Below are 25,063 nucleotides of genomic sequence, written 5' to 3' on the forward strand. Positions count from 1 at the left end.
TTACTAAAAGCAAAAGGAAAAGGTAAAAAAAGAGAAACATTCTAAATCCTGTAGAAGTGCTGGCATGCAGACTTCACCTACAGATGCTTTCATATCAGTAGGTATTCTGTAACAGTGCTAGAAAGTTTTGTAAGAAGGCACTAAAATGTTTGTGTTTGTCAAGGATTTCTAATACCCAGCAAAACATGACTATCAAAGCGTGGAAAAAAATCTGTCATGCACAGCTCTGTGCGAGCTGTAACAGTTTTTATGTGGCCAAGGCTCTGTTGAGCAGCTCTGGGCTATGAGGAAACTGATGGAATAGTGGAAGATTTTTCAGATCCAGTGAGAGCATTCTGTCTGCTTCTCCCTGAAGAATGTCAAGGTTAGCTGCAGGGTCAGTTTTATTGGGCTAAAATGAAATGCCAAAGTGGGAATCCAAACCCCATGGCTAGGTTAATGCTCTTTCCCCCTCTCTCCTTTCTTCTTTTGCTGTCTTTCTCCTCATGCCCACTTGGAAGCACCAAACATGGCATCTTTTGAAGATTTTTTTTCTTGCTCTCTCTATCCCCATTTCACACCTGTAATTTTACTGGGAGAGCTATTCTGGATTGCAGTCTGCTTGATGGTGACTACCATCAACAGCCAAGCTGAAAGAAAACAATTGTGGAAGACTGGTTCCCTTCTGGCTGAACTTCTTCTCCCGTTCTCATCTTTTCTTTGGAAAGGAAACTAACAAATGACTCCCAGAACAGATCCAAGGGTATTTTCTGAGGGAGTAGATCTTTCTTTCACATATTCCTTTCTGAAACTATCAATTATCCATAGCCTGCTAAAGCCAAGAACTAGGTGTTAGACCAAGGCCAACAGGAGATTGTGGGAGAAATTCTTATCTCAGTTACACAAGTGTGGATCTGGAGGAACTCCAGTCATTAAACAATCTATAAAATCAGGATAACAATAAGTATTATTTCAAAAAGGTTTGTGATGGTTAACTACCAGTAATTAATGCTGGTATAGAAATCAGGCAATGGTTGCCTGGAAATGAAAGGCACTATAGAAATTCTAAGTACTCATTATTTCTGCCATTTGCAATTATACTTTTCAATGTAATCTATTTGTTGTAGTCAGGGTGCCCATCAATGCTCCCTGCAGACCCCAATCTATTGTTCCTGAATAATTCACTGGTCTCAATAACATTAGTTCACATTTAATTGGGAAAAAAAAGTAAAAAAGTTTACCTCTTTCTAGATGCCATTGCAGACGAAGGTACCACTAACATGGAAGTCAAAATTGCATTGTAAATGCCACTACAGATGAAGGTACCACCAACATGAAAGTCAAAATTCACAAACACGCGGGAGTGGGTGTGAAGGCAGAATAACTTGAATATATTTCACTTGAAATGGATGGACTTGAAAATCATTCTATGGCTGCAAAATGGGATTTAAAAAAAAATAAATGAAAACCCTTTTATTGAACAGGATCTGTTGAAGCTTTAAGATTATTAATAAATTATAGTAGGAGTTAGACTTTAGTGTAAAATGATGCTATAATTACTTACCTTTCTAAAGACCTATTGATGCTTGTGATCCTACAGCTATATCTTCTTTAAATATTCTTCTATCCTTTATCAAGATATGTTCCTATAAACAGCTTTAAGTAATTACATGCAATCAAATTAATTGTAAATCAGAACTGGATAAAAGGGTTTATATATCAAGCAAATATTCACAGATTTTTTCAAAGATACCCAATTTTTAAAATACATATGTTGAATTTCACCCAGTCTAGTGGGAATTCCATGAATATATGATAAATTATTTGCTGTTACTTAGATAGGTGTCAAATGAGCAATGTGACATCACTGTTTTTAAGGTAACACACTTTGCAGAATTGTTTTGTGACAGATTTTTTAAGTGGTCTTTTAAAGCTCAAGGTTGGACTGTGAGATGTCCCTGGATAGGGACACTGAAAAATGTGTATGCTACAAAATATGCACCAGAAACAGAGAAGGAGGAGACTGCAATCAGAGATAAAGGAGGGTATAGTTGTGTTTCATGTCCTGTATTTATTCTGATTTCCAGCTGTTGCAAGAACTCAGCACAGAGAGACTGGAAACGGGAACTTCACAGTGGAGCAGAGAATCAAAATTAAAGCTCCCTGCTCAACAGCTTTGCCATTAACTCCTTCCACAGGAACTTGGGGAGGGCGAGATCTGCCCCTCCAGGTGACGCTGCCCCATCCCCGGGCTCACTGAAACAGGAGCTGAATCAGCAGATGGTTACTGGGTATTGCTGCCCAGATGTCCAACTTCCCACACCTCCACACAGGCAGCAGGGCTTGTGTGGGAGCCAGTGCATCAGGCACAGATCACTTTACTGGTCAGCAGTGCTCTGGAAAGCAATCAGGTGTTCAAAGCAACCGCAGCACTCCTCACACAGCCACAAAAGTGAGCTCAAGCAAGAACACTGCAAGAGAAAGCAGGCAGTTGTTGTCTTGCCACACAACTCAAAATTTCGGGTTGCCTCAGACATGCTTATAGACATTATCCTGACAAGTGCAAAACTGCTGAGAAAAAAACTCTACGTCAGTGTTTGCACTAATTGAATGGAGAAATAAGAGTAGTAAAAGCACTGACTGTACAATATTTCTTTAATAATTAACTATCTTACAAGTATAAAACTAAAATACACGAAGCTTTTTCTTTTTTGGGTAAAAATTATCTAAATACTTTATTTCTTCCAGAGGACTCAACAATTAATAGAAAAAGCTTAACCATGCTACATTTACAGCAGAACATTTTAAATGGAATGAAAAGAAATCTAAGATTCTACAGAAACAGAGGACATTTCATTAGGATCCTACTGGTTTTAATTACTTCGCATTTCTTTGGCTATTAGCTTAAACAACACTACGCACTACACATGCAACAATTGTGAAGAGAACATGTAATACAAACAGCTGTTAAATTTAAGGTATAGGTTCTTGTCATATACTGGCTGTGAAAGAAACATTAGCAGACAAGAAGTGACGGCAAACACTTTGTTTCTGAACTATGCGAGAATAATTTGGCTGGTTAAGATCTGGTTGGTTGTACCCATTACACACTTGGAGATTAAAGACCATTACATTCATAAATACAAATAGAAAGGGTTATAATTGCAATTGTCTAAGGAGATATATGTTCCTTTGTGCTTACATATTTTGTTTAAGATATAAAAGAAATGCATACACATTCGTTTTCTTGCTCACGAATATTCAGAATTAAGCTACTAATATCAAAGAATTTTTCTGAGCGTAGCGGTAGCTTTTGGAGTTCTCTCACGCAGGCAGTGTCGCACTGGTGCCTTTTTAGGGCTGACAGGATTTATGCAGCACAATGGTCAGCATCATTCCTGCCCGATTCCAGCCCTCCCTCCGCGGAAGATCGGCAACGTCTGTCCTGGCCGGGCTCGGGGAGCCTGGGACTGCGCGGAATCTTTCCCCAGCGGGTGCCTTTGCTTTTCTTGCACAAGAGATGCCTCTCTTTGAAGCGCTGTTCCCAGGCTCTGCCGTGTGCGAGGCGCGGGGGCGGGCCGGGGAGGGGCTGCGGGCTCGGACACCGGGGCGGCGGCGGGCACTCGCGCCGGGCCCGCAGGAGCAGCGGCACCCATGCCCGGTAAGCGCCGGGGCGCGCAGGGAGGGAGGCAGGGAGGGAGAGAGGGGGTGCCCGGCTCCTCCCGCAGCCCCGGCAGGGCACCTGCCGCCGCCCCGCTGGCGCTGGGGAAGGCTCGCTAAAGCATCAGCTCAAACCTGTCCCTGCGCACCTGCCCGGCCGCCCTCCGGAGCCCGCCAGGGAAGCGGCAGCCTGGAACTGCAGGGCTGGCAGCACCGCCCGGAGCGCCTGACAGAGGAGAGCTCGGCGCTGGAGACAGGCACAGCAAATGTGAAATCTTGCCTCCACTCCCACTCAGTTATTTAATTTATACTGTACATGGGCTTAGAGTGTGTCTTTATATGGGGATTAAAACTCGTGGTGGAGAGCGGGCTGCTTGTAAACTTGCTCGTAAGCCAAAAGGCTTACTGCAAAGTTTAAGTAAATCTTATTAAAAGCATATAAGCACACGGTAACCAAAAAGGGATGCAACCCCAGAGGAGACAGAGGATGCCTGCTCTATGCTAGGATAAACCTGGTACCTATTAGCAGGAGACAGTCCCCTGGCTCGGGTGGAGGGAGATGAGGTGGTCCGACGTGTCTCTTCCATTTCCTCTGCCATGATCCTGTACCACAGCAGGATATAATATATCAATTTCTCATGATGATAGGTAGTTATTTTAAAAGATACATATTTTCTCCCCGCATACACTGGATGCAACTTATCTCAGTGGTCAATTTTGTGACTAGTGCTACATTGTGCCCTAAGCCACTGGTTCTGTTGCTGATCTAATCAGATAAGATGGTCTAAAAGTGAGACAAATTCTTCTTACTCTCATTAAATTACAGGTAACTTCTGAAATGAAACTTTACCTTATATCTACAGCTGTGTAAAGTTAAAAAAAACAGAATTTGAGTCAATGCCTATGGGTGTGTCATGAATACTTATCATTCTGCAGTGAACAAATTCAGTACATACAAACTCATTAACTAAGAGACTGGAAACTTGTTCTCTTACTCCAAAATCAATGCACACCTCATCTTCCTGTGTTTAATGGTAAATAGTGACAAACTGGCTATAGGGGAACACAGGACTGCTGCTGAGAGCAAAGACTTGTGAATGAAGAGGACAAGTTAAACAAAGACCTGTACAGCTTGCGTGAAATGTTAACCTTTCAGATACTTATATCAGACAGCAAAACTACCAGCCATATAGATATTAGTGTTGTTTATAGTGCACCAACATAAGAGAAACCATTAATTTCTATTATGTTCATGGATGTTAAACTGAAGCAGTTTTTCTACATCTAGCCTCCTGAGATGCAATAAAATCTGACTGAAGATATACTTGAGCCTGCCTTGCAAAACTAAAAGGAACAAACACACAAAATTCCCATGCTCATATGCATTTCCTCATACTGTGCATTCTTATCAAGGAAAACAAATTTACTCACATGGAACCATCAGACTTGTCTCTGTATGAATATTAACCCACACCAAGTAGGTGCTTGTTTCCTGTTGCTCAGAATAAGGATTGTACTAAATAGTCTGTGTGAATGCTGGAACCCACTCAGCTCACCTACCAGCTGCAAGGACAGCAAAGTGCTGTTGCTGTGGTACAGCCGGAGCGGGGTGACTGCTCCATGGTGGTGCTGGGAGACAGGAGTGATTGTGTGACTCAGGGAAGCAGACAGCCAATTCCTGCAGAGGCCTAAGGCAACACACCTGGAGGGGAGCTGCAAAACCAACTTAGCTCCAGTGACTCCACCAAATGCAGGAAAATGAGTCAGGATGAGATTAAGGCTTTTGAGGCGTTATGGCCAGGTTCATTTCATAGCACAAGGTAATTACTTAAGTGTTCTGTAGCTGAAGGATATTTCATGTCGCTTACTGCAACAGGGAAACACTGAAAAAAATCAGCAATATATGTACATGCATCTCACCTTCTGGACTCTTTATAGCTCCAATGAATAAACTAAATTAAATGAAAATAATTTTGAATTATTCAAAACTATTATTATTTGATAGTCAAAACTATCACTAGTGTTGACTGATTATTTTGTGCTTGTATTGTCTTCATTTTACTTGTACCATTGTATAGAGACAGCTAACTGCAAGCACAGACAGATAAAAAGGAATAAAGCATAATCACAGTTATCTCTACCTAAAAGCAGAGAAAAGGAAAAAAAAATTCAGTACCAGTTGTGAAGAAATGCCAGGTCACTTCACTACTTCAGTTTCAGGGGAGACCTTGAGAACTGTCAGCACCCAGTACTCAGCTGCTCCTCAGCTGTCTCCCATGTCTGCAGAGTGGAAGATCATTCAGGAGTTTATGTACAGAGCAAAATAATCTTTGCAGCCTATCATGCCAGCATTCTCAGCAAAAATGTGAAAGCAATGAACTGAGCCCATTATCAATTGTCTACCCTTGGTCTAATGAGAAATCCTCACAACAGAATTTCTCATATTCATATTAAATACATTTATAAAGTTTTATTTGGGTTTTGGTTTGTTCACAGTAATTATACATGATTTTGTTGCATGTTAAGTACTCACAGTTCAGGAAACTCTGTTTACTGGATATTTAACTTTGCCTTCACAGATCAGGAAACACATGCATCCTTAGAAAGAAAACAACCCACAGCTTTACTTTGTTCCTTGTGCCAGGGTCTAGATTCAATTCAACATAGATTAATAGTTGGAAGAACAAACCAAACCAAAATAATGGTACCTTTCATATTAGGTGCTCCTGGGTTCTCTTTTTCTTCCATTATGCAAGCTCTAGCACTTCTGCCATGCTAAGGTAAATGCTAATGCTAAAACAAGAGCCTGAACAATTCTTTGGCATTTGGGGTTTTTCCATGTCTGTAGTCTCTCACATTGCAGTAACTGCCAGTGCTTCTGAACACTGTATCTGTCACTGCCATTGTCATGTGTCTTCAGGTGCTGCACCATGCAACCAAACAAAAATGCACATGGGAGCTGAATGTCTCATTTAAAAAGAATTTTGGAATGGTTTTTGTTAGCTTTAATATTCCTGTCTACACCCAAAATATACTTAACTTTGATCTTCCTATGATGTTTTATGTGCTTTTATGTTTGAACAGAGCAAGCAGTTGCTGTGGCTGGAGGTATAATAGGAGGGATCCTTTTATTTGTTCTCCTTGGAATTACTGCATATCTGCTCTGGAAAAAAAATTGCCGCCTTTTTTCTTATGAAAAGCTCATCAATCCCGTCAAAACAACAAATGCAAATGCCATTTTCCAAGATCAGGCAAAATCTGAAATTCAACGAAAAAGCACAAGGTACGTATTTTCATTTTGTTTTTAAAGCATATGCTATGTAATTTATTTCAACTTGTCAAATGTCAAATGAGCAAGTGATCCAAATATATGCATGTACAGAAATAAAGAAGATCTCTAAATTATATGAAAACATCAGTCATGTTCTCTTTTGTTCCTTTAGGAAAAGGATAATCTAACTATGAAAGTGATGATTACTCCTGATTTATTTAGAAGAGAGAATACATTCAAGTGTAATTGGTGAATGGATAGCTACACCTGTTGGACAAACCCAGCCTATGTTCCAGAGTCGTTTCTAGTCTAATAACAAAAACAATAGGACTTCAGGAAGGAGACTCTTTTAGAGAATTAATCATTGCAGAGGTTTTGGCTCTAAAACAAGCAGCTGCAGTTAATTCTTCCTTTCCTTTGAAAGATAAATTCTAAGGGGAAAGAAAGGGGGAAAGAGAAGAATCTGTCAGAAGAATTATGATCTAATGTGTCTCACTGTCTTTTTATGCATTAAGCAATTGATTTTATTTGCTTTTTGATTTTATTTTTAAATGTCTGTAGAATTATTACATTCTGACATAAGAACAGTAAACTTTCTACTCTTATCAAGTTTGGTTTCCACATTTAAACCAGAAGAGTCAAAAGATGCTGTTGTCTTGAGCAGATCCAGAAGTGTTCCATTTATCATTCCACCAACACTGCATGGGCGAGACTGGATTCACCTGACAAATGAAGAACAGGTTCAGGAAGACAGGGACCCCTTCATGACCCCTCAGTCTGGGCCACGGTCATCATTTCATTCTTTGGGTATGGCATTGCAAAAATGGGACTATTTTTCAGGGTAGGGTGGCTTTATTATTATGAAGCACATACCTTGGGGGCACACCTGAGATAGCATTACACAGCACAAGCCCTAAATGCTCTATGTATTTATATATTTTATATATGACAATTGGGCAAGAATGTAGTTATTTTGGTCCCAGTACCGTGGTACCTTACACATTTGGCAGACAAAGCAATCTCTCCTCCCATATTTTGTAAAGGCCAGGAAGTGTCTGTTGTCCCCAGAAACAGCAGTCACCAGCTGCACACTGCAACAACTAATAGCTAGAGCTAACCAGGTACAATCACAGGAATAAGGGAAAGAAAAGTGATGCAGCCTACAATTACTCCCCCAAATTTGATGGAAAAGGAAATAAAATATGAAATTATTACAGAAAATTGTTAATAAAGAGGGTAATCTGATTTACCCAAATCCAGCAGTGGTTATAAAAATGCCTGCAATGGTTCTTGAGGCTAATCTGAGGATGCTTGTTTTGCCTTTTCTTGTAGCTGGAGCTTATGTTGTAGGGACCATTAACCCAGATCTGTACAAGTTTCCTGAAGACAAAAGCGAAACAGATTTTCCTGATGGCAGCATTGGCCGCCTCTGGTTCTCCATAGAATACGAGCAAGAGTCAGAAAGGCTCCTCGTCTCCTTGATCAAACTCAGAAAGCTGCAGCCTCCTGCTGACTCCTGCAGTCCATTTGTGAAAATCTACCTGCTGCCTGATGAAAGAAGCTACCTGCAGTCCAAAACAAAACGGAAAACTCTTAACCCACAGTTTGATGAAAACTTTGTTTTCCAGGTACTTTTTCTTTTGAAGAGGCAGATTTTTCTTTGCAAATATTAACTTGTCAAACTACAGTACATGTTTGTATGTTCACAATGCTTCTACCAAGATAGAAGTTGTTTCCACCAGAGACAGGATTTTTTACTGGGGCTTCTGGAGATGCTGGGCTACAAAACTGATCTTAATTCTGTTATGTACCAAGGTTAAGGATTCCAGAACTTGCCCTGGGAATTACAAAAACTCCAGTTTTGAACTACAGCTGATCAGTTAAGCCCAGCAGTTCTAGAAGTCCAGAAGGAGCCAATACTGACAAAATGCTTTCACAGCTTTTAGTTTCTTTGCTGTGAAGTAAGCTAGACAGCAGAACTTGGGAGGCATGTCTGGGCTGCTATTTGTACAGCACTGTTCAGCTTTCCATCCCATGCTAACAGGCTTTCAGCACACATTACAAGACAAAAGCTTTAAAACAAAAAAAAAAGTTGTGTTTCAGACAACTGAAAAAATGTTTACAGATTCTAAACATCTGAATCTGAAAGTGAATGCATCACACAGCATTAGATTCATATGAGCTATAAAACCACCAACTAACTTCATAGCTTTCAAATGAACTCATATTTTAGCTTGGATCTTGACTTCTGCATAGCTAAAACTTGAGGCAAATTTTAAAAGTAGACTTCAAATAATTAAAGGAAATTTCTACCTACACTTAACACAGTTTGAAAAATATTTCCTTTGAAGACATGCTAGAGTAGAAAAGTGTCAGATATTTTATAATTATTAATAGTCTTCATTTTTCTGTACAGGTTTCTAGTAAAATGTTGCTCCAAAGGACACTAAAGTTTTTGGTTTATCGTGTTGATAAGCAGAAGAAGCATCATCTCTTAGGCCAAGTTATATTCCCACTAAAAAATGAAGCATTAACTGAGGACAACAAACTAGTCATATGGAGAGACCTGGAGAAAGAAAACTTGGAGGTATGTGATACCAGGCTGCTTGGCACTGTGGAACTTCTGTCATCTTACAAGTATTCAAAGGATATAGCTGAAGTAGAACTATGTTCTACCAAGTACCTCAAATGCAAAAGTACTTCATAAACATTTGGAATAGAAATTCCCTTCTTACCAGCTTGCAGACCCATAGCTGTTCTAAAGGGAGTACCCAGACGCTTAGAAAAAGTCACGTGAATTAGGAGGTCGTTACATAAGAACTTTTGTTATTTGCTTCTCTTTTCAATTAGAGCAGAAAAGAGCAGAAGAGGCAAGGAAATAGATATCCTCTGGAAAAGAGTAATTCTGAGGGTTAGGAAGGCTGATTAATTGGTTCCATCAAATGTTACAACAGCATAAATAAAGCCATTACAATTCACTCACATGCCTTAGTGTGACAGAAACCATTAGCATGAAAAAGGATTGGATGGGAGAGTTTTTCAGACGTATTTGACAGGTGTTGTTCTGCTTCCAAAGCCTCCTTCAGAGCACGGTGATATCCAGTTCTCCCTGAGCTACAATGACTACCTGGGCCGTCTCACTGTGGTGGTTCTGAGGGCGAGGGGATTAAAGCTCCAGGAGGAGAGCCCTGCTGTTGGTAAGTGGGATTTCCTCCCTGCTATCAGCTCCAAACTTCCTGTTTTAATTTGCTCCTTCCTCATCTGTACACGCAGGATTGTGCTGTGGGACTCTGACAGGAACAAATAAACATCCTGGTGATTTGAGTGGAAACAAGCCATATTTTGCCCTGAGGCAATTAGATTTTGATAGCTTAGTTTTGCTGTGTTTGGGGTTTGTTTCATAATAAAAGGTTTGTCCTGTGGCAATTCGTGCTAACTTTTTTCTCCTGTTTTTGTACAGTGAGCAGCATCCTTTTGCTGCTCTCCAGTCCACAGAAGGCAGCATTTCAGGGGATATTGACCTGAACACTTGCCTCCAGTCAAATTCTTAGAGGTAACAGCTGCAGGACAACTGCTTATGCTGAACAGCTGTCCTGGGAGGAACTGAATTGGGAGAAAAAAATCCCAGTTTAGGACAGCCTGGCTATTGTTCAAAGGACCATGGCATGGAGTCACAGTTTTCTCCCTTAGTGCAGAGGGCTTTTTCTGGTACATCATACTCATGTATCCCTGGTCTCATAGATTACCTCAAAAGGCTGTTTAAAATCTAACACTCAAAAGCAAAAACGGATGAAGAACCAAACTTGTATTTCAGTCTGTAGTAATTTCTTGCAGGGCTTTGAAGTGAAACAATATAAATGCAAAATACACCTACCATTTAAAAAGAAAAGAGGTTTAGTCCTGTATATACACACATCACTATGAAGTTTTTTTTTGACTGAACAAATTAAGCCTTCAAAAAAAAGTCTCCATCAGATGAAGGGAAGGCACAGAAACATAAGATCAAGGATGCAGGGTAAGAATATGGCTGCTTATTTTAACAGCACTTAAATTGTGAAGTGCACTGCAAAACTGCACCCTCAGTACTCTGTGTACTCCCTGTTTTATGTCATGTGTGTTCCATGAGTCTTTCACAATCTGATGTTACACTTGATACTGACTCCCAAAAGGAAGAAATTCCTTAAGCCATTTCCCAACTGCTTCTTGAAGATGTCTTTTAGTGTTTAATTTCTTTTTCTCCAAGGTGTGTATGTCAAAGTCTCACTAATGAACCATAATAAATTCATCAAAAGTAAAAAGACAGCAGCTCTTCTGGGAACTCCCAATCCTGTGTACAATGAAACCTTCAGTTTCAAGGCAGATCAGACAGAGCTGGATACAGCAAGCCTGAGTCTATCTGTGCTCCAGAGTAACAAAGGAGAAAGTAAGTTAGATAAATTATTACAGTCAAGGTGTCAAATCTCTTACATATTTGAGACATGTTTAAACCTGAGAGGAAGTAATTACTTTTCAGCAATAATCATAAAACTTGTAAGAGTTTTGGGGTATTTCAAAGGTTGTCTCTTTAAAAGCAGAAAAACTTATTTGTAGTTAAGCATATGTCTCTACTTCAGAGGCTCAATTTCATGGAAGACATGAATAAAATCACTGTAGACTAGTCAATGCCAGTACAAGGTGCTGTGCCTTTGTTTCATTCCAGTATCCCATTAAAACAAGCTTATGTGAACACTTGTGCGTGTAACACAAAGCCTGCAAAACTGTGCCCGTTCACTCTTTCTAAGCAAATTTGAAAGAGGAATAGGGATTTTAATTCTCTCAGCAGTGAGAAAGAAGAGAGATTAGCAAACATCCCTATTCCCTGGCAGAAAACCTGATGCTTGGGGTCACCTCTTACTGTCAGAGAATTCATTAAGGAGCTCTGCTTGCAGAAGAAAATCAGAATTCAGTATTTCCACTGCTCACAAGAAAAACATCTTCCCTGCAGTGCAAATATGATCTCAATAAATTTCCCCATTCATAGCTGAAAATTCCAGGCATGAATAAACAATCTGGTCCTTGGCAGAGGCAACACACATATTACAGCTCCCAGCTGTCTCAGTAACTGCATTTATTTTTTGCAAAGCCAGAGCATCATGTGAATCCTACAGAGGCTGCTGATGCCCAAAATTAGGGCACAGTTCCCCAGTAAACCTGAGGTAAAGGGGCAGGGCAGATACAGATGAGATGTTTGTGCCTTGAAGATGTTTAACTGCAGGCAAAAGGACGGGCCTGCATTGACCAAACACCCACTTACTGCCATACCTTTTTTAATGCTGAACCTCAGCAGGTAGAAGAGACAGAACCTGAAGTCCAGAGTTATTTCCTTGAGGAATATTTTAATTCAAAAAATACATTTCAGAAAAGGTATCAACATGTATTTCTCCAAGTAATATTCTAATTTAGGCAAGAATTTCAGAGAAGCATCACAGGTGCTCATCACTAACTGCTTTCTTTTTTTCCCAGAAACACTTCTGCTGGGACGAGTAGTAGTTGGGCCTTTCATGTACACACGTGGCAGAGAACTGGAACACTGGAATGAGATGATCAGCAAGCCCAAGGAGCTGGTTAAACGATGGCATGCTCTCTGCCACAGCACATGAACAGCACTGAGAAAAAAAACAACCTTAACATGGAAAAGCTCTTACTATCTTTCTCATCTAAAGGGTACAAAAATCTTTGCTAAGATTTTGTACCCGAATAAGAAAAGAATAAATTAAATTATTTCCTTGACCAAACACAAATAAAAGATTTGGTCCCTGATAGGCTGGGAGTCTCTCTTTCGTCTCTTCAAAATATATGTTAAATTAACAAGCAGCTGAGCAAATAAAACAGCCAAATGTGATCTCTCAGTATTAATTATTTTGACTAGTAAATTCCACTTCTTGGTCATGAGTTCTGGGCACAAATGATCACACATCATGTAGATAGAGCCCAAAACCCAAGAATTGCCAGTGACGACACCAGGCCTATCTGCCCACTGCTCCACATCACAACAGTGGCTTCACCAAAGGGGAGAGAAGCCCAGTGAGCTGGGCAAGTGAGACAAGCCCAAAAGACACTGACTAATACATGCAGAACTTGTTTTAAATATAATGCTGCTATTTTAGACCTCTTTTGAACAGGAACGGTGAAGGCACTGCTTATTGGTCACACACCTGGAAGCAGCTGCTCACAGTGTATTTCCTGCAGTAACTCAGTTCAATGTTTTCAGCTGACCCCAACTACAGCACTTTGTGCTGACACTAAGGGTCAAGTAAAGAAGTCAGAGTCACAAGTGAATGGATGCTATTCCAGTACTGGAGTACTTTGAGACAGTAAATGAGGACCTGTCCTGTCTTCTATATTTCTCTCTAAACACACCTCTGCTGGAGACAGAGCATTGATTACAAGAGCCTTGGTTTGACCTAGTATGACCATTCTTACACTGAAAATTCAATTAGCTTAAGCCCCCTGGGCATGTGTCTGTTTTAGTAGTAGAGTATTCTTCATTAAATAAATTACTGCTCTCTAAAGTAATTCGGAGCAATTATTCCTAATCAAAATAAAATAGGACTATCTTCTCTTTTTGATTGTTCACTGGGGACCTGAGCTCTGTACCCTTCTCACTGTACAGTCATAAACCAGACACACAGACTACTGCAGCAAAACATTTTGCACAATCATGTTCCATAACCTCTACAGCTGAAATCAAACCAACTTCCTTTCAAACAGGATACAATATTAATTAATACAAAATCTTAAAAATATTAGGTTTCTCTGGGGAGATGAAACCACTTTCCATTTTGATAATATTGTTATTACCTAAAGGAAATGTTATGAATGAGAAGATACCACAGAGGAATTGTAAGATAACGGAGCTCCCTGATCCACCATCTGGTATGTTACATAGTACCCTCAGTCTGTCTTGCTAATTACACCACTGGATACAAAATGAGCCTAAACTCATTACATGAAACCGAATTTGACTAAGTGCTCTACCCTCGTTGTATCTTTGCTAAAGGAGTAATACCAGCAACTCAACCCCAAAGAGCTGGATTCAATTTTCAGCCCCACAAAACTACTGCAAACCAATCTGATAAGCAAAATTATTGTGTTTGTTCTGGGGAGAAAAACTACTCAGTTATCATACAGTTTACATATTACTAGAATAAAGTGATTTTACCAAATAAATTTTGTATTTCATTATTTCAACCATACCATTAAGGATCTTAAAAGTAAGCAGTTAGTAGTATTTCAGACAGTTGGTTGATGAGCTTGTGCATAAGATGCATGCAATGCACAGTGTCTGTTAACAAATACCCCTAAGGTGGCAAGTCACCTGTCTGACTTGTGTACAGTATGGTACTCTTTTCTTCTTATCCATTAAAGTAACAATACTTCCAGCTTGTGTGCTCAGTAATTTCAGCTAAATTGTGAAGAAACAAATTCTAATGCACTTACCAATGTACTTGGATGACTCATGACTTCATCCAAGTGAAGCAAATGAGAAAGGCCCTTTTTGACTCTACCTGAACAAGAGTTATTTCAAAGCAAGAAACATCATCAAATAAGGAGTTCTAATACAATATTTTTAACTGTCAAGCAATTTTTTTTTACCTACTGCCTTTTATATAACATCCATCTGATCTTGTGCTTGAGACTTACCTTGAGCTGAAGGAGGTAGAATGATTACAAGACAGTTCTGTTTTACAAGGGAAAAGAGCAGCAAAAATGCTGAGGGTAAATGGAAAAAATTCTGCTGTTAAAAGAAGGAAAGTAACCACAACAGCAAAACAAAATCAGCAAGCTACAGATAGCATATGGGATAAGACAAACAAAAGTTGTGTAACTAAAATATTACTGAATTCTCTCTGTCTTCCTCTAATATGCCAGGTCTCAGGAAAATTCATTTTCTCACAATAGCTGTGAACTTTTCTGCGGAGAAAAAGGAAAACAGATACAGAAGAAATTGTTGGAGTTTATTAATATAATTATTAACACAAAAATGCATGTATAAAAATATATTTTACGAAAATTCATCAGTTATACTCCAGCAGTATATACTATTAGCAGGTATTCCATACCGGTCCTCTTGATGGTTTTGCTTTTTTCATAAGTTAAAACCAAAATCCTTTATTATAATTTTTTAAAGAGATTTGCTTCCTTCAGCTAAGTAACTTTTCTTCTGCTTCCCATCTGTGTGTCCTTATGGTCTTTGTTACTCAGTTAGTGCAGAGGTCAAAGATCAGGATGAAAATTCAGCAGATGGAAGTCCTTTTGCAAAGGATAGCTGTTCTCATCTAGCACGAAATGGCTTCTGATTTCCAGCAAATAGGATGCTTCTGTATCTGCCAGCAGTGAATGACACAGATCTGCTACTATTGTGCTGTAGGTTATATCTGAAGAGGGCACTGCAAAACACAAAACAATTCAATTTACACTTGATTTTCACAATACCACCTAACATTCAAGTTCTACCTCCATGAAGCTCCATTGAATTACTGGAAGTGAAGTTCAACATCTGAACAGAAAATTAGCTTTTATTTTTAATTACTTTTTAAAAACTGTTTCTCATTAAACTGTTAACACCTGTGAATCACATAAAACACCTCAAGTCAAACAGGATGTATCAAGTGAAGCTTGTCTGAAACACATCTCAGTGTTTCATATCATGAAAGCATGCCAGCTCCTTCTAAAACCTCCTAAGACATTCTATTTCACACATAAGGAATCTATTTTGTTATTGAATATTTAGGTATATAACTACAACTACTTAGTTATATAATAGGTAGTCACATCATCTCACCTCCTGTTGTTGCAACCTCTCCTCTGAAATTCTGATTTTGTCAGACAGCCACTGAAATATTTCTTTGATGTTGGTTGCTTAGGGTTTTTTTAAACTGTCAATGATTAAAAATTTTGCTTCCATTGTGAACTTTGCTGCCTGTTTCTATCACAAGTAATTCATGAATCAGTACCTACTAATCTCTTCAGCCAGTCTGCAGGAATATTGAGGAAGATTTTTTCCACCAACTCAGACACCACATGGACATAAATTTCATATCCTTCATCTTCTACTGTCATCAAAGCAGGTCTAAATCAGAAAATAAAGTTTCATGACATTCAGCTACTATGGTTTGTTTTCTATTGAAGCAAAATTTTAGAAAGCACTACAATTTAATCTTACTCTGCAACATAATACCAAGAAATAGAAAAATGATAACATCTCTATGTACTCATGTGTCAAATCTGTAGCACTGGAATCAGTTTGAGCAATAAATAAGGAAATAGCCTTAAACTGAGACAGGACACTCAGACATTAGAAGGAAAATTTTCACTGTTAGGATGGTCAGGATTGCCCACAGAGGAGGTGGTGGAAATGCAAAGTGGGGACATAAGCTTAGGTGTATCACTTGGAATTGTACTATCTGTATCAACATCACCCCATATTATCTGTCTTAATACATCACTTTATAGCCACATAATACCAAGGTATAGCTCTTGTACTGTAACAAATACCAAATGTTTTCACAAACCACTGAACAAATAAAAATCCCTATTTGGAAATACTCCCAAAGTGAGGCATTCTTACTAAATAGATCAGAAGAAAATTTCAGTGCAAAAATGTCAGGCTTTTCTCTGAAAAAAATGGACATGTAAATTCTACATCTGGATGTGTTCCCATGCTGAGAATACAAACACTGGAAATCCTTATCATTTTTCTCCCATCTTTTGTGCAGGAGCAAATTGAGGTCCTTCATGCCCACTGAGATTTTATAGTCTTATGAAAGACTGGCAGAACCTTTTCAGTTAAGGAATAAACCTCTTTGCACTTAATCCTCCCTCACAGGAAAACAAGTAGCACATAAAGATGCAAGACTATTTTGCTTAGAGGAAAAATACTAAGTCACTACCTGGTTAGATAAATAGGATATTTAAGTCATAGTTCATTAAGTAATAGTATTTAAGTCAATGATTCTTTAAGCTCATTATGAAAGAGTTTAGAAAGAATTTGAGAAAAAAATTACATAGAAAATTTACATATTCTAGAATTCTATCACGTCCGTGGTTGTCTCAAACATTCTCTAGCTACATGTCTTTCTAGTCACAATGATAATTACATTTCAAAAGCCCAAGATAAATTGAGAATTAAACAATTAGTTAATAAAGATGTACCTACATTAACTGGATCCACTTAGTTTATTTTCTCTAAGTGTGAATATGTGTCTCACAGTGCCATCTGGTGATAGCTCACTATCTCTGCTCTCCGAGAATCTTTATTGAAAACATTTGTCAATATTATTTCTGCACAGCTGAAACTGACTAATCAGTTTAAAAACATGGTTCTGCATTCATGTGATTTCAGATTTAGGCTGGAACATGATTCTCAAGGAGTTTTCCTTTAGTCCTCAAGCTTCTACTCCATCTTAGCTTTATCTGACACGGTACTGGGTAAAGATCATTCCTGCATGATATAGTATTCAAAGAAATTAAAAAGTTAGACTTAAGCTAAGAATAGCATGTATAACTAATGACAATATAATACAGCAATTCAAGAATAATAACTTGAAAATTCTTTAGAGAGACAGGGATTGCTAACCACACCTTAAAGAATTTTAGATATGGGGGAAATGAAAATGGAGAAAGTTTACCTCCCTAATAATACACACTACTTTAGCTCTATTTTGTTTACCTGTAGAATTTTTTTACTTTGCTGTATGGCAGACATCTAATACATTGCTTGTAGATCATGTTCTCATCTGGCTGTAGTTCCAAACCACATTTAGCACAACCTGAATACGTAATCATAGGCAGAGAAGCCAAAACACATTCTAGTGAAGTGTCAGCAGAGAAGATGAGTTGCTTGTACTGACCAGTGGAAATGGTAAACTTCAATTCCAAGATACGGGCTTTCACTTGAACCACTCCTACAAAAACAATTCAGAAATGAATTAAGCTTTATTTAGAACTGAAAGCAAAATCAATGGCTATAGCTGATTAGAAACCAAAACTGCTATCAAGAACTTTCTCGGTTTTTAAGCCTTTGTTAACACATGCTCAAATTTTTAGAGATATTTTATTCAGTGAAAAATCCTGGTGGCTAAATATTATTTAAAAATGTATAAAAGTACTACATTTTCAGGTACTGTATTAGTAGATGCCACTCTAGAAGGTGCCTGAATAAGAGATCAAAATTGTGTGAAGAATTTCCAAGTGATTTTCTTGCCACTGTTTCAAAGACACTTAAAAGCATAGCTTTAACAACTTAGCTTTTCACTCTTTGTAGCATTAAACTAGAGCTAAATGCTGCAAGAACAACTTTAATCACTTCCTAGAATTTAACAGTACCCATAGCAATCTCCTAGGTTTATCTAGGAGAGTATGACTGTGTAAAATGTCTTCTTTGTCCTTTTGTAAGAAGTTTTGAATAGCAGCAGCTGTTTTACCCTTGCTTTAGAGAGTTCCAGTTTTTGAGAAACACTGGTAAACTCTCAGTAATTAGTCACATCATTACTGGACTGGCTGGTGTGGACAACAAAAGTCAGCATTTCCCTCTGTGTTCCAAAGCTGCCTTTGCATGGCACCACCCACCACACCAATCTCTCCGCTGGGCTCATGGGATGAAGGCTGCATTCAGTTTGGCCAAGTACAGGGCAGCAGCCTCCAGAATAAATTCAGAACCAGACCTGGGCTACCTTAAAAAAACAATCCTCTTACTTCATCAAGACAGCATCTATTTTGCCTACTTACACAGCAGACATTACAGAGCCATGGATAACATTTACCTGAGCATTTTTCTTCCAGGTGTGCCGAGAGCCTTGTCAACTCCATGAGGGATGTTTGACTTTTCTGAAACTTTTCTTTAAATTCAACTGCCCTTTTGTCATCATCAAACAAGCACTCACAGGATGACCATGGAGTGGTGTGCAGTTCCAAGTCACCTGAGACAGAACTACATTGGACCAAAAGGTATTTGAAGTCCCATATGTGGTCTACAGAACAAAAAAGCAAAAAGCAGAAGAGTTTACTTTCTATACCATGGTTAATTTACAGAAAGCCAAGGTCACTTACAAGATTTAGAAACAAATCAGAAAACATTCTCATATGGTCAGCTCTGGCAACTTCCTTTTAACTGTGATGACATGTAAGGTTTTTCCTTTCCCTATAAACTTTGCATGAGTTGTCCCGTAACAGAAATTTCATTTCATCCCTACCAAATTCAGCTGTCAAGACAACTCAGCCTTTTGAAAAACAAATCAGCTCTGAAATTTGCTGTCAGCTCTAATGCTAGCAATGTCTCAGAGAAAAAAATCTTCATGTTATTAATCAACTTCCATTTTTTAACATGTCCCTGTTTTTTAATCTTCTATCTCCACAATTATCAATTTAACATAAAACTAGTTTAGCTTTTCTTAAAAGAACAAGACTAGGAATAAACCAAAGTTTGGTAGTAGTCACTGCTGAAACACAGTCTATGTAATTCTTGCAAGTGATGCTTTTATCAGTTACAGTTGGATTTGATCTCAAGACCATCAGGATATAAAGCCTGACACGAGGAAAGTGGAAAGCAGAAAATGAAAAAAGCAGTAGGAAAAACCCAGCAATTCATGCTAAACCAGATAATGATAAGGGAGACCCAGCAAAACTGGTAACACAGTTAACACTCATGGATTTTTTTATAGTTACATAACCAGGCACTATACAAGTAACTGCATCTTGTAGATAGATTCAAGTTTTTAAATATTTATGCCTTCTCAGTCTTCTGAAGTGCATTCAAATTCTGTTGCTGATGGCACTGCTTCTAAACTGAGGAGTTATGTTAGAATTAGCACACAATACATTACCCCTCCAAAGGGAGTATTTAAAGATTGAATGGATAAATGTTACCAGCTGAATACTTAAAAGGCACTAACAGCATGATAAAAATCCTTTTAGACCTACCAACAGGTACAAGGACCTTACCTTTTTTCTGCTGAAGCTGGGGGTACCAAGCAGCCCCTGCTCCCCACAGAACCATCCTATAGCATTGATTTCTGTTCTGTTCTACTGTTAGAATAATTTTTCTTTGGCTGCCACCTCTGTAGCTGTATACAGATTCTGAAAAAAATTGAAATTACATTAGTTCTACAGTAAAAAGCATTTAAGCACACAAACCCCACGTGCCTCAGTATTACAGTGAAATCATGGTGCTATCACATTTTATGCTACAATTAAAAGCAAAGAATACACTTACAATTTCTTCTGGACAGAAAATAACCTGCTTTCCTCTGGAACAGGAATCTAGTTTGAGGGAGTGCATCAAGTATATTAATTAACTTTTATCCAAATTTGGTCTAATTGGACAACTCCCTTTGAAGCGAGAGGTATCTGAGCATCTTTCATCTCTCATTCATCCTGACTTGTATTGAGTAGAATGAAATTGTACTCAATCTCTCAGCAAATGTTGTAATTTGAAGTTCCCATAACTTCTGTAGAATAGTGGAAGAAACATTTCTCTAGAAGTTTTCACATAAAAGAAAACTATAGGCACAAGGTGTACAAGGCAAACTAAAACTATTAGTAACAGTACATACAAATCTCTACACAGCTCTTATCCAGGACATTGCATCTTTGTTTCAGTTCCACACTAAAACTACAGCATTTTTCAAAAATAATTTTTCAACAAGAACACCTGGATGCAATATATAACTAATATCTAGTTCCAAGATTTACATACTAGAGCAAATTATCAAGAGTTCTATCTTAATTCTGCATTTAAAGCTAATAAACATGCTATTGATGATGTGGGTAGAAATTTGTATCTTACTAGTTCAAAATGACAGTGCAATGTGATCAAATTTTTGTGCAAAGCTTGAAATCAAGCAGTGAGAAACACTTTGCCTTGCAAAATTACTATTTAAGTTCCACTATTTAAGTTTCTATTGCAGAAGGTGAAGTCCAGTGCATGAACTTACCTGTTAACACAGAAATATTGTTAATTTTCAGGATTGAGTGCACCAAAGTATTTGGCTGGAGCTGATCTAGCTGCACATACCGAACATCATCCAGTCTCTGAACTTGTCTTTGTGGAATGTCTCTGAAGTGTGGAAATTCTGATGATATGTATGCCAATAAGCCATGGAGAACACCAGCATCCACTAGAGGATAAACTTATATGGAAAAAAGGCAAAGTCACATTTTGTTTTTATGCTTAGAAGTATAAAACTTATGACTTGCAACATGTTTACATTGAAAAAAAATCAGAAGTTTTAGAATAATTTTAAGGTAAGAAATTCCTGGGATATATAACACTTGATTTGAAATTAAACTGTACTTCAGGGTAGCATCAAGAAAAGGCAGATAAAATTAAGTTAAGTACAACACTTTAAAATGCACAAAAAAAAAAAATCTTGTATCATAGCTTGGTAAGAAGAAAGATGTTCTTGATCATTGACCTCAGAATCTGCCTTAAGGGCTGGCATCACAATAGTGGACATTACAAAGACAGTAAGAACAATATAGTGATACTTCCACAGTATTTTTTCCCTTCAGTCTCCAACCCTCCATGGCCTACAATTAATCACTTTCCCTGAATGATCTACTTACTCCATTTTGTAAAATATTTAATCTTCATGCAATCTCAGACATCACATGGGCACGTCCTGGGATAACTGCTCTTTCCTAAACTGAACTTGTTTTTTTAGAGTTCAGAGTGGTAGCCACCAAACTTTATCATGATCTCCATATGCCTATCTGATGTCATGTCCACATCTTGTGCTCGGGTGTTCTGTCATATTTTTCTATTGTGTTTTGTACCTCCCAGTTGCACACATTTCCATTTTATCCCATGTGTGAGGCATTGCCAGCAAAATGGAAAATAGCTCTTTTACTGTGATTTTCATGGCAACTTATGCACTACAATCTTACATTCTTCTGTATTGAGAGCTGAGCAGTTCCCCAGATTCAGTAACTGACTGGTAAATGTTGACTGAAGCATGACCTCTCCACACCAAGGATTCTCACACATTATTATATCTGCAAGAAAAGAACAACTTTATCAACTCACGTGTCAACAATATTGAAGTGTATCATTTTTCTTGACTATATAACCATCTTACATACAGATGTGTAAGGCACAGGGTTTGAAAGAGATCACTTGGAAACACAGTGAATTTTTTTTTCATCTACCAACACCATTTACAAAGAGGTAGTAAAATTTTCTCACTGGTTTGATGTAATTCTTCAATTTTAATTATTAGTCTCCTAGCAGACACTGCTTAGGTCTGGTTTGTAGTAGCACTTGTACTTTTCAGGAACAACTGTTTTAAAACACTGACACCTTACAGAATATCCTGACTCTCCATGGCTGTGTCTGAGGGCAAACTTCCATGGAATAGTCAATGTTCCACTGGCAGGATGACTGAGAATTCAAATGATGCAAGTGATGTAAGAAAGCAACTTACAAATGCTTAGCCATAGTTCCAAATTACTTGTTCCAAATTCTTCTGCTTTAAACAGGCATTCTTAAGATCCATATTTTTAAAAGGCAACCAAAAGACCTCTCACCTGTAAGCAGTACAATATCCCCAGGAAACACAGTGAGAGACCAAAATGCAGCACCACGCCACAGCACCACCTTCCTCTCAATTTCTGACTGGTCAATAACAACAATTGTTGCTACAGGAACGTTACATGAAGATTTTGGTTTATTCTTCTTCTGTATTTCTTTGATATGACAAGGATGTACAACTGCGACCAAAATATTGTACTTTTGATTTTTGCTGCAGCAATTCTTAAGCAGTGATAGTTTCTTTTGGAGTTTCTTGAACTCTGCCATCCTGTCTGGATCCACTCTCACCCCAGAACCAGGTGGAGAAGAATTCAGTTTAGCTCTCTTGGATGTCAGCTGTCTTTTAAATGCTGAGTGAGGAAGTTGAAAGGAACCTTCATGTTTGCGGGGTCTTTTAGCAGAGTTCTTGTGAGAACAGTTCTCTTGAGAGCACAGCATTCCAGAGCTCAATGGCTCAATATGGATTTCATTTACAAGTTGCTCAGGAGAAACATTAAGTTCTTGATACTTCTTTGCATTTTCCTGGGCACTTTCTTCCTGTTTTGTAGCTTTAATCGAAACATTTTCCCCATCATCCTCAGAACTGAAAAGTTCAAGAGAACTTGCATCCTCTTCCTCATATTCATTTTCAGTCACATTAGTAGTACATGTTCCAACACCAGAATCACATTGGATGTGATCATACTGTCCTTCTTCAGCTTTTTTGCCTGCTTCTATTTCTGACAGTTTTACAATACTTTCCTGCATCTCATTCTGTGCAAAAACAGCCACCTGACTCAAAGTCACCACACTACGAAATTCAGTGTCTGCTGACACTGCAAAATCTGCACAGTCATTTGGTTCTTTTGGTTTGGACTCCTGACCTTTTTGGAAAAACATATCCATACACTGACTTAGATGTTCATGATGCTCACTTCTGTGAGCTGCCTGAAGTCCCACAGACTGCAGATGGATGCTGACCTGCTCAGTGCTGGCAACCAAAGCAGAAATGTCAGAGCTGTTAACTTCTGAAGGATGGGCTTGTCTAAACTCAGTGAGCTCTGGGCAGCAGGCACCTGATGGTTTCTCCAGTCCAGCTGATTCTGCACAGCCCTGGGGCAGGTGTTGATCTGCAGCCTGATTTACATCTGCAGGTGTAAATCTATCTTTGGATTCTTGACAATCAGAGCAAGTTAAACCTGTGCACTTTTTAGGTGTGCTGGTACCAGGTAGTGCCACAGGGGCAGGAGATGGCAAATCTTTTCCTTCTTTTGCCATGACCCTGCCCTGCTGAGCACTGTCCCCACTGGCAGGGACTCCTGTGGCTGTGGAGCTTTCTGCCTGGGGCACCGAGGGGGCAGCAGCACCCTGGAGCTTTCCCGAAACAAACGCGTGGCTCTCACACAGCCCGCGCAAGTGCAGCTCCCTCCATTTCTCACCCCTAGGGGCTGAGCTTTGCTCCAACCCCTCCAGTGGGCTCGGAATAGTGGGTGCTCCCACAAAAATGTGAATTTGAGGTCTTTTTGACATTTTTGACTGCTGTGTAAGTTTGACTTTAAATAATGTGGTTTGTGCAATAAGGACAATAATAAATATTAAAAAAAAAAAGGATTTTACTTTTTCTTTACAATTTTAAAAACACCTAAAATTCATGGGAGTATTTCATAGTTTAATTGGTAAATGCACTACTTAACTACTTAAAGCCCATAAAAATAGAGGTACAAAATCTAAAAAAGGGAAATTATTTTAGAAACACTTAGCATTTATTTCTGTCAAATTTGCACAGAAAAATAAATTTACAGCAACACCTAGTTTCTGATTCTGATACATGGAAACACATTATAGTGAAGTTAAAATTAAGTTAAATTATGGACCTATTTGTCTTCATTTACTATTGCTAATTAAACAGTCAAATGTGACTTCACTATTCAGTACTTGATTTTAGCTCATCTGAAATAAATGTAAGAAATCTTCACAGCATAGTTAGGAGATCATATCATCTCCCAGAAAATTACAGTTTCAACTAAATGATTAAAACACTAGAGCTATTTAAAGTTTGGTAGAAATGCAGTATTTTACGTGCTGTTTTGGCATGAAACTACTGTTTCAGACTATTACTGATAAATAATAATTATTTAATAACCACTAAGAGGTCAGTAAAGCTTGAGCAGGTGATTTAGGATTTGCTTTAATTCATTTATGTATCAAACTACTTAAGAAATTACTAGCTTTTCTAGCTAATTAAAAATAAGCCCACTTACACAGCACACAAAAAGACAACCTTTTTTAAAAATTTCTGCTGTATAATGTTAATATGTGCAGAAAAAGCTATAACTGCTCCTTAAAATGCTGATTAGAGCTACTTGTTTTGGGAGTGCTGTTGCTAATAGAAGTTGCTTCAATAGGCAATTCTGAAGATGTAGAGAGCACCAGAAAAAATTCAAGAGCTAATCCAGCTGTAAATAGAAGGAAAAGACCATTAAAACAAAAGCAGCATTGAAAAATAGGCAATTTTTTCATTTAGCACTAATTAAATTAGCGACCATTTTCCAACAACCCCACTAGGGGTCAATAAATCTGCACATTCATAAGGCTCATTGTAACAT

At 38.4% G+C, this 25,063-nt stretch overlaps 2 protein-coding genes across 2 annotated transcripts; one reads left to right on the forward strand and one right to left on the reverse strand.

Annotated features, from left to right (window-relative positions):
- The first annotated feature begins 3,242 nt into the window (after window positions 1–3,242).
- SYT15 (synaptotagmin 15) lies at window positions 3,243–12,791 on the forward strand. The gene is given in 10 exon segments (XM_053983772.1): window positions 3,243–3,487; window positions 3,490–3,614; window positions 3,616–3,640; window positions 6,724–6,922; window positions 7,575–7,717; window positions 8,243–8,538; window positions 9,327–9,497; window positions 9,987–10,107; window positions 11,154–11,333; window positions 12,413–12,791. Coding segments are annotated over 10 exon segments (1,533 nt in total). The 5' UTR covers window positions 3,243–3,351; the 3' UTR covers window positions 12,550–12,791.
- Window positions 12,792–14,905: 2,114 nt separating this feature from the next.
- On the reverse strand, window positions 14,906–23,987 carry SHLD2 (shieldin complex subunit 2). Its single transcript, XM_053983753.1, has 8 exons — window positions 22,475–23,987; window positions 21,836–21,943; window positions 20,884–21,078; window positions 19,892–20,026; window positions 18,715–18,921; window positions 17,622–17,856; window positions 15,907–16,022; window positions 14,906–15,339 (listed from the first exon to the last, which is right to left on the reverse strand). The coding sequence occupies exons 1-8, from the start codon at window positions 23,985–23,987 to the stop codon at window positions 15,167–15,169; spliced, it is 2,682 nt and encodes an 893-aa protein (XP_053839728.1). The 3' UTR covers window positions 14,906–15,166.
- Between the last annotated feature and the right edge of the window lie 1,076 nt (window positions 23,988–25,063).

This window comes from Vidua macroura, chromosome 8 (genome assembly GCF_024509145.1).
Source record: "Vidua macroura isolate BioBank_ID:100142 chromosome 8, ASM2450914v1, whole genome shotgun sequence".
Classification (NCBI taxonomy): domain Eukaryota; kingdom Metazoa; phylum Chordata; class Aves; order Passeriformes; family Viduidae; genus Vidua; species Vidua macroura.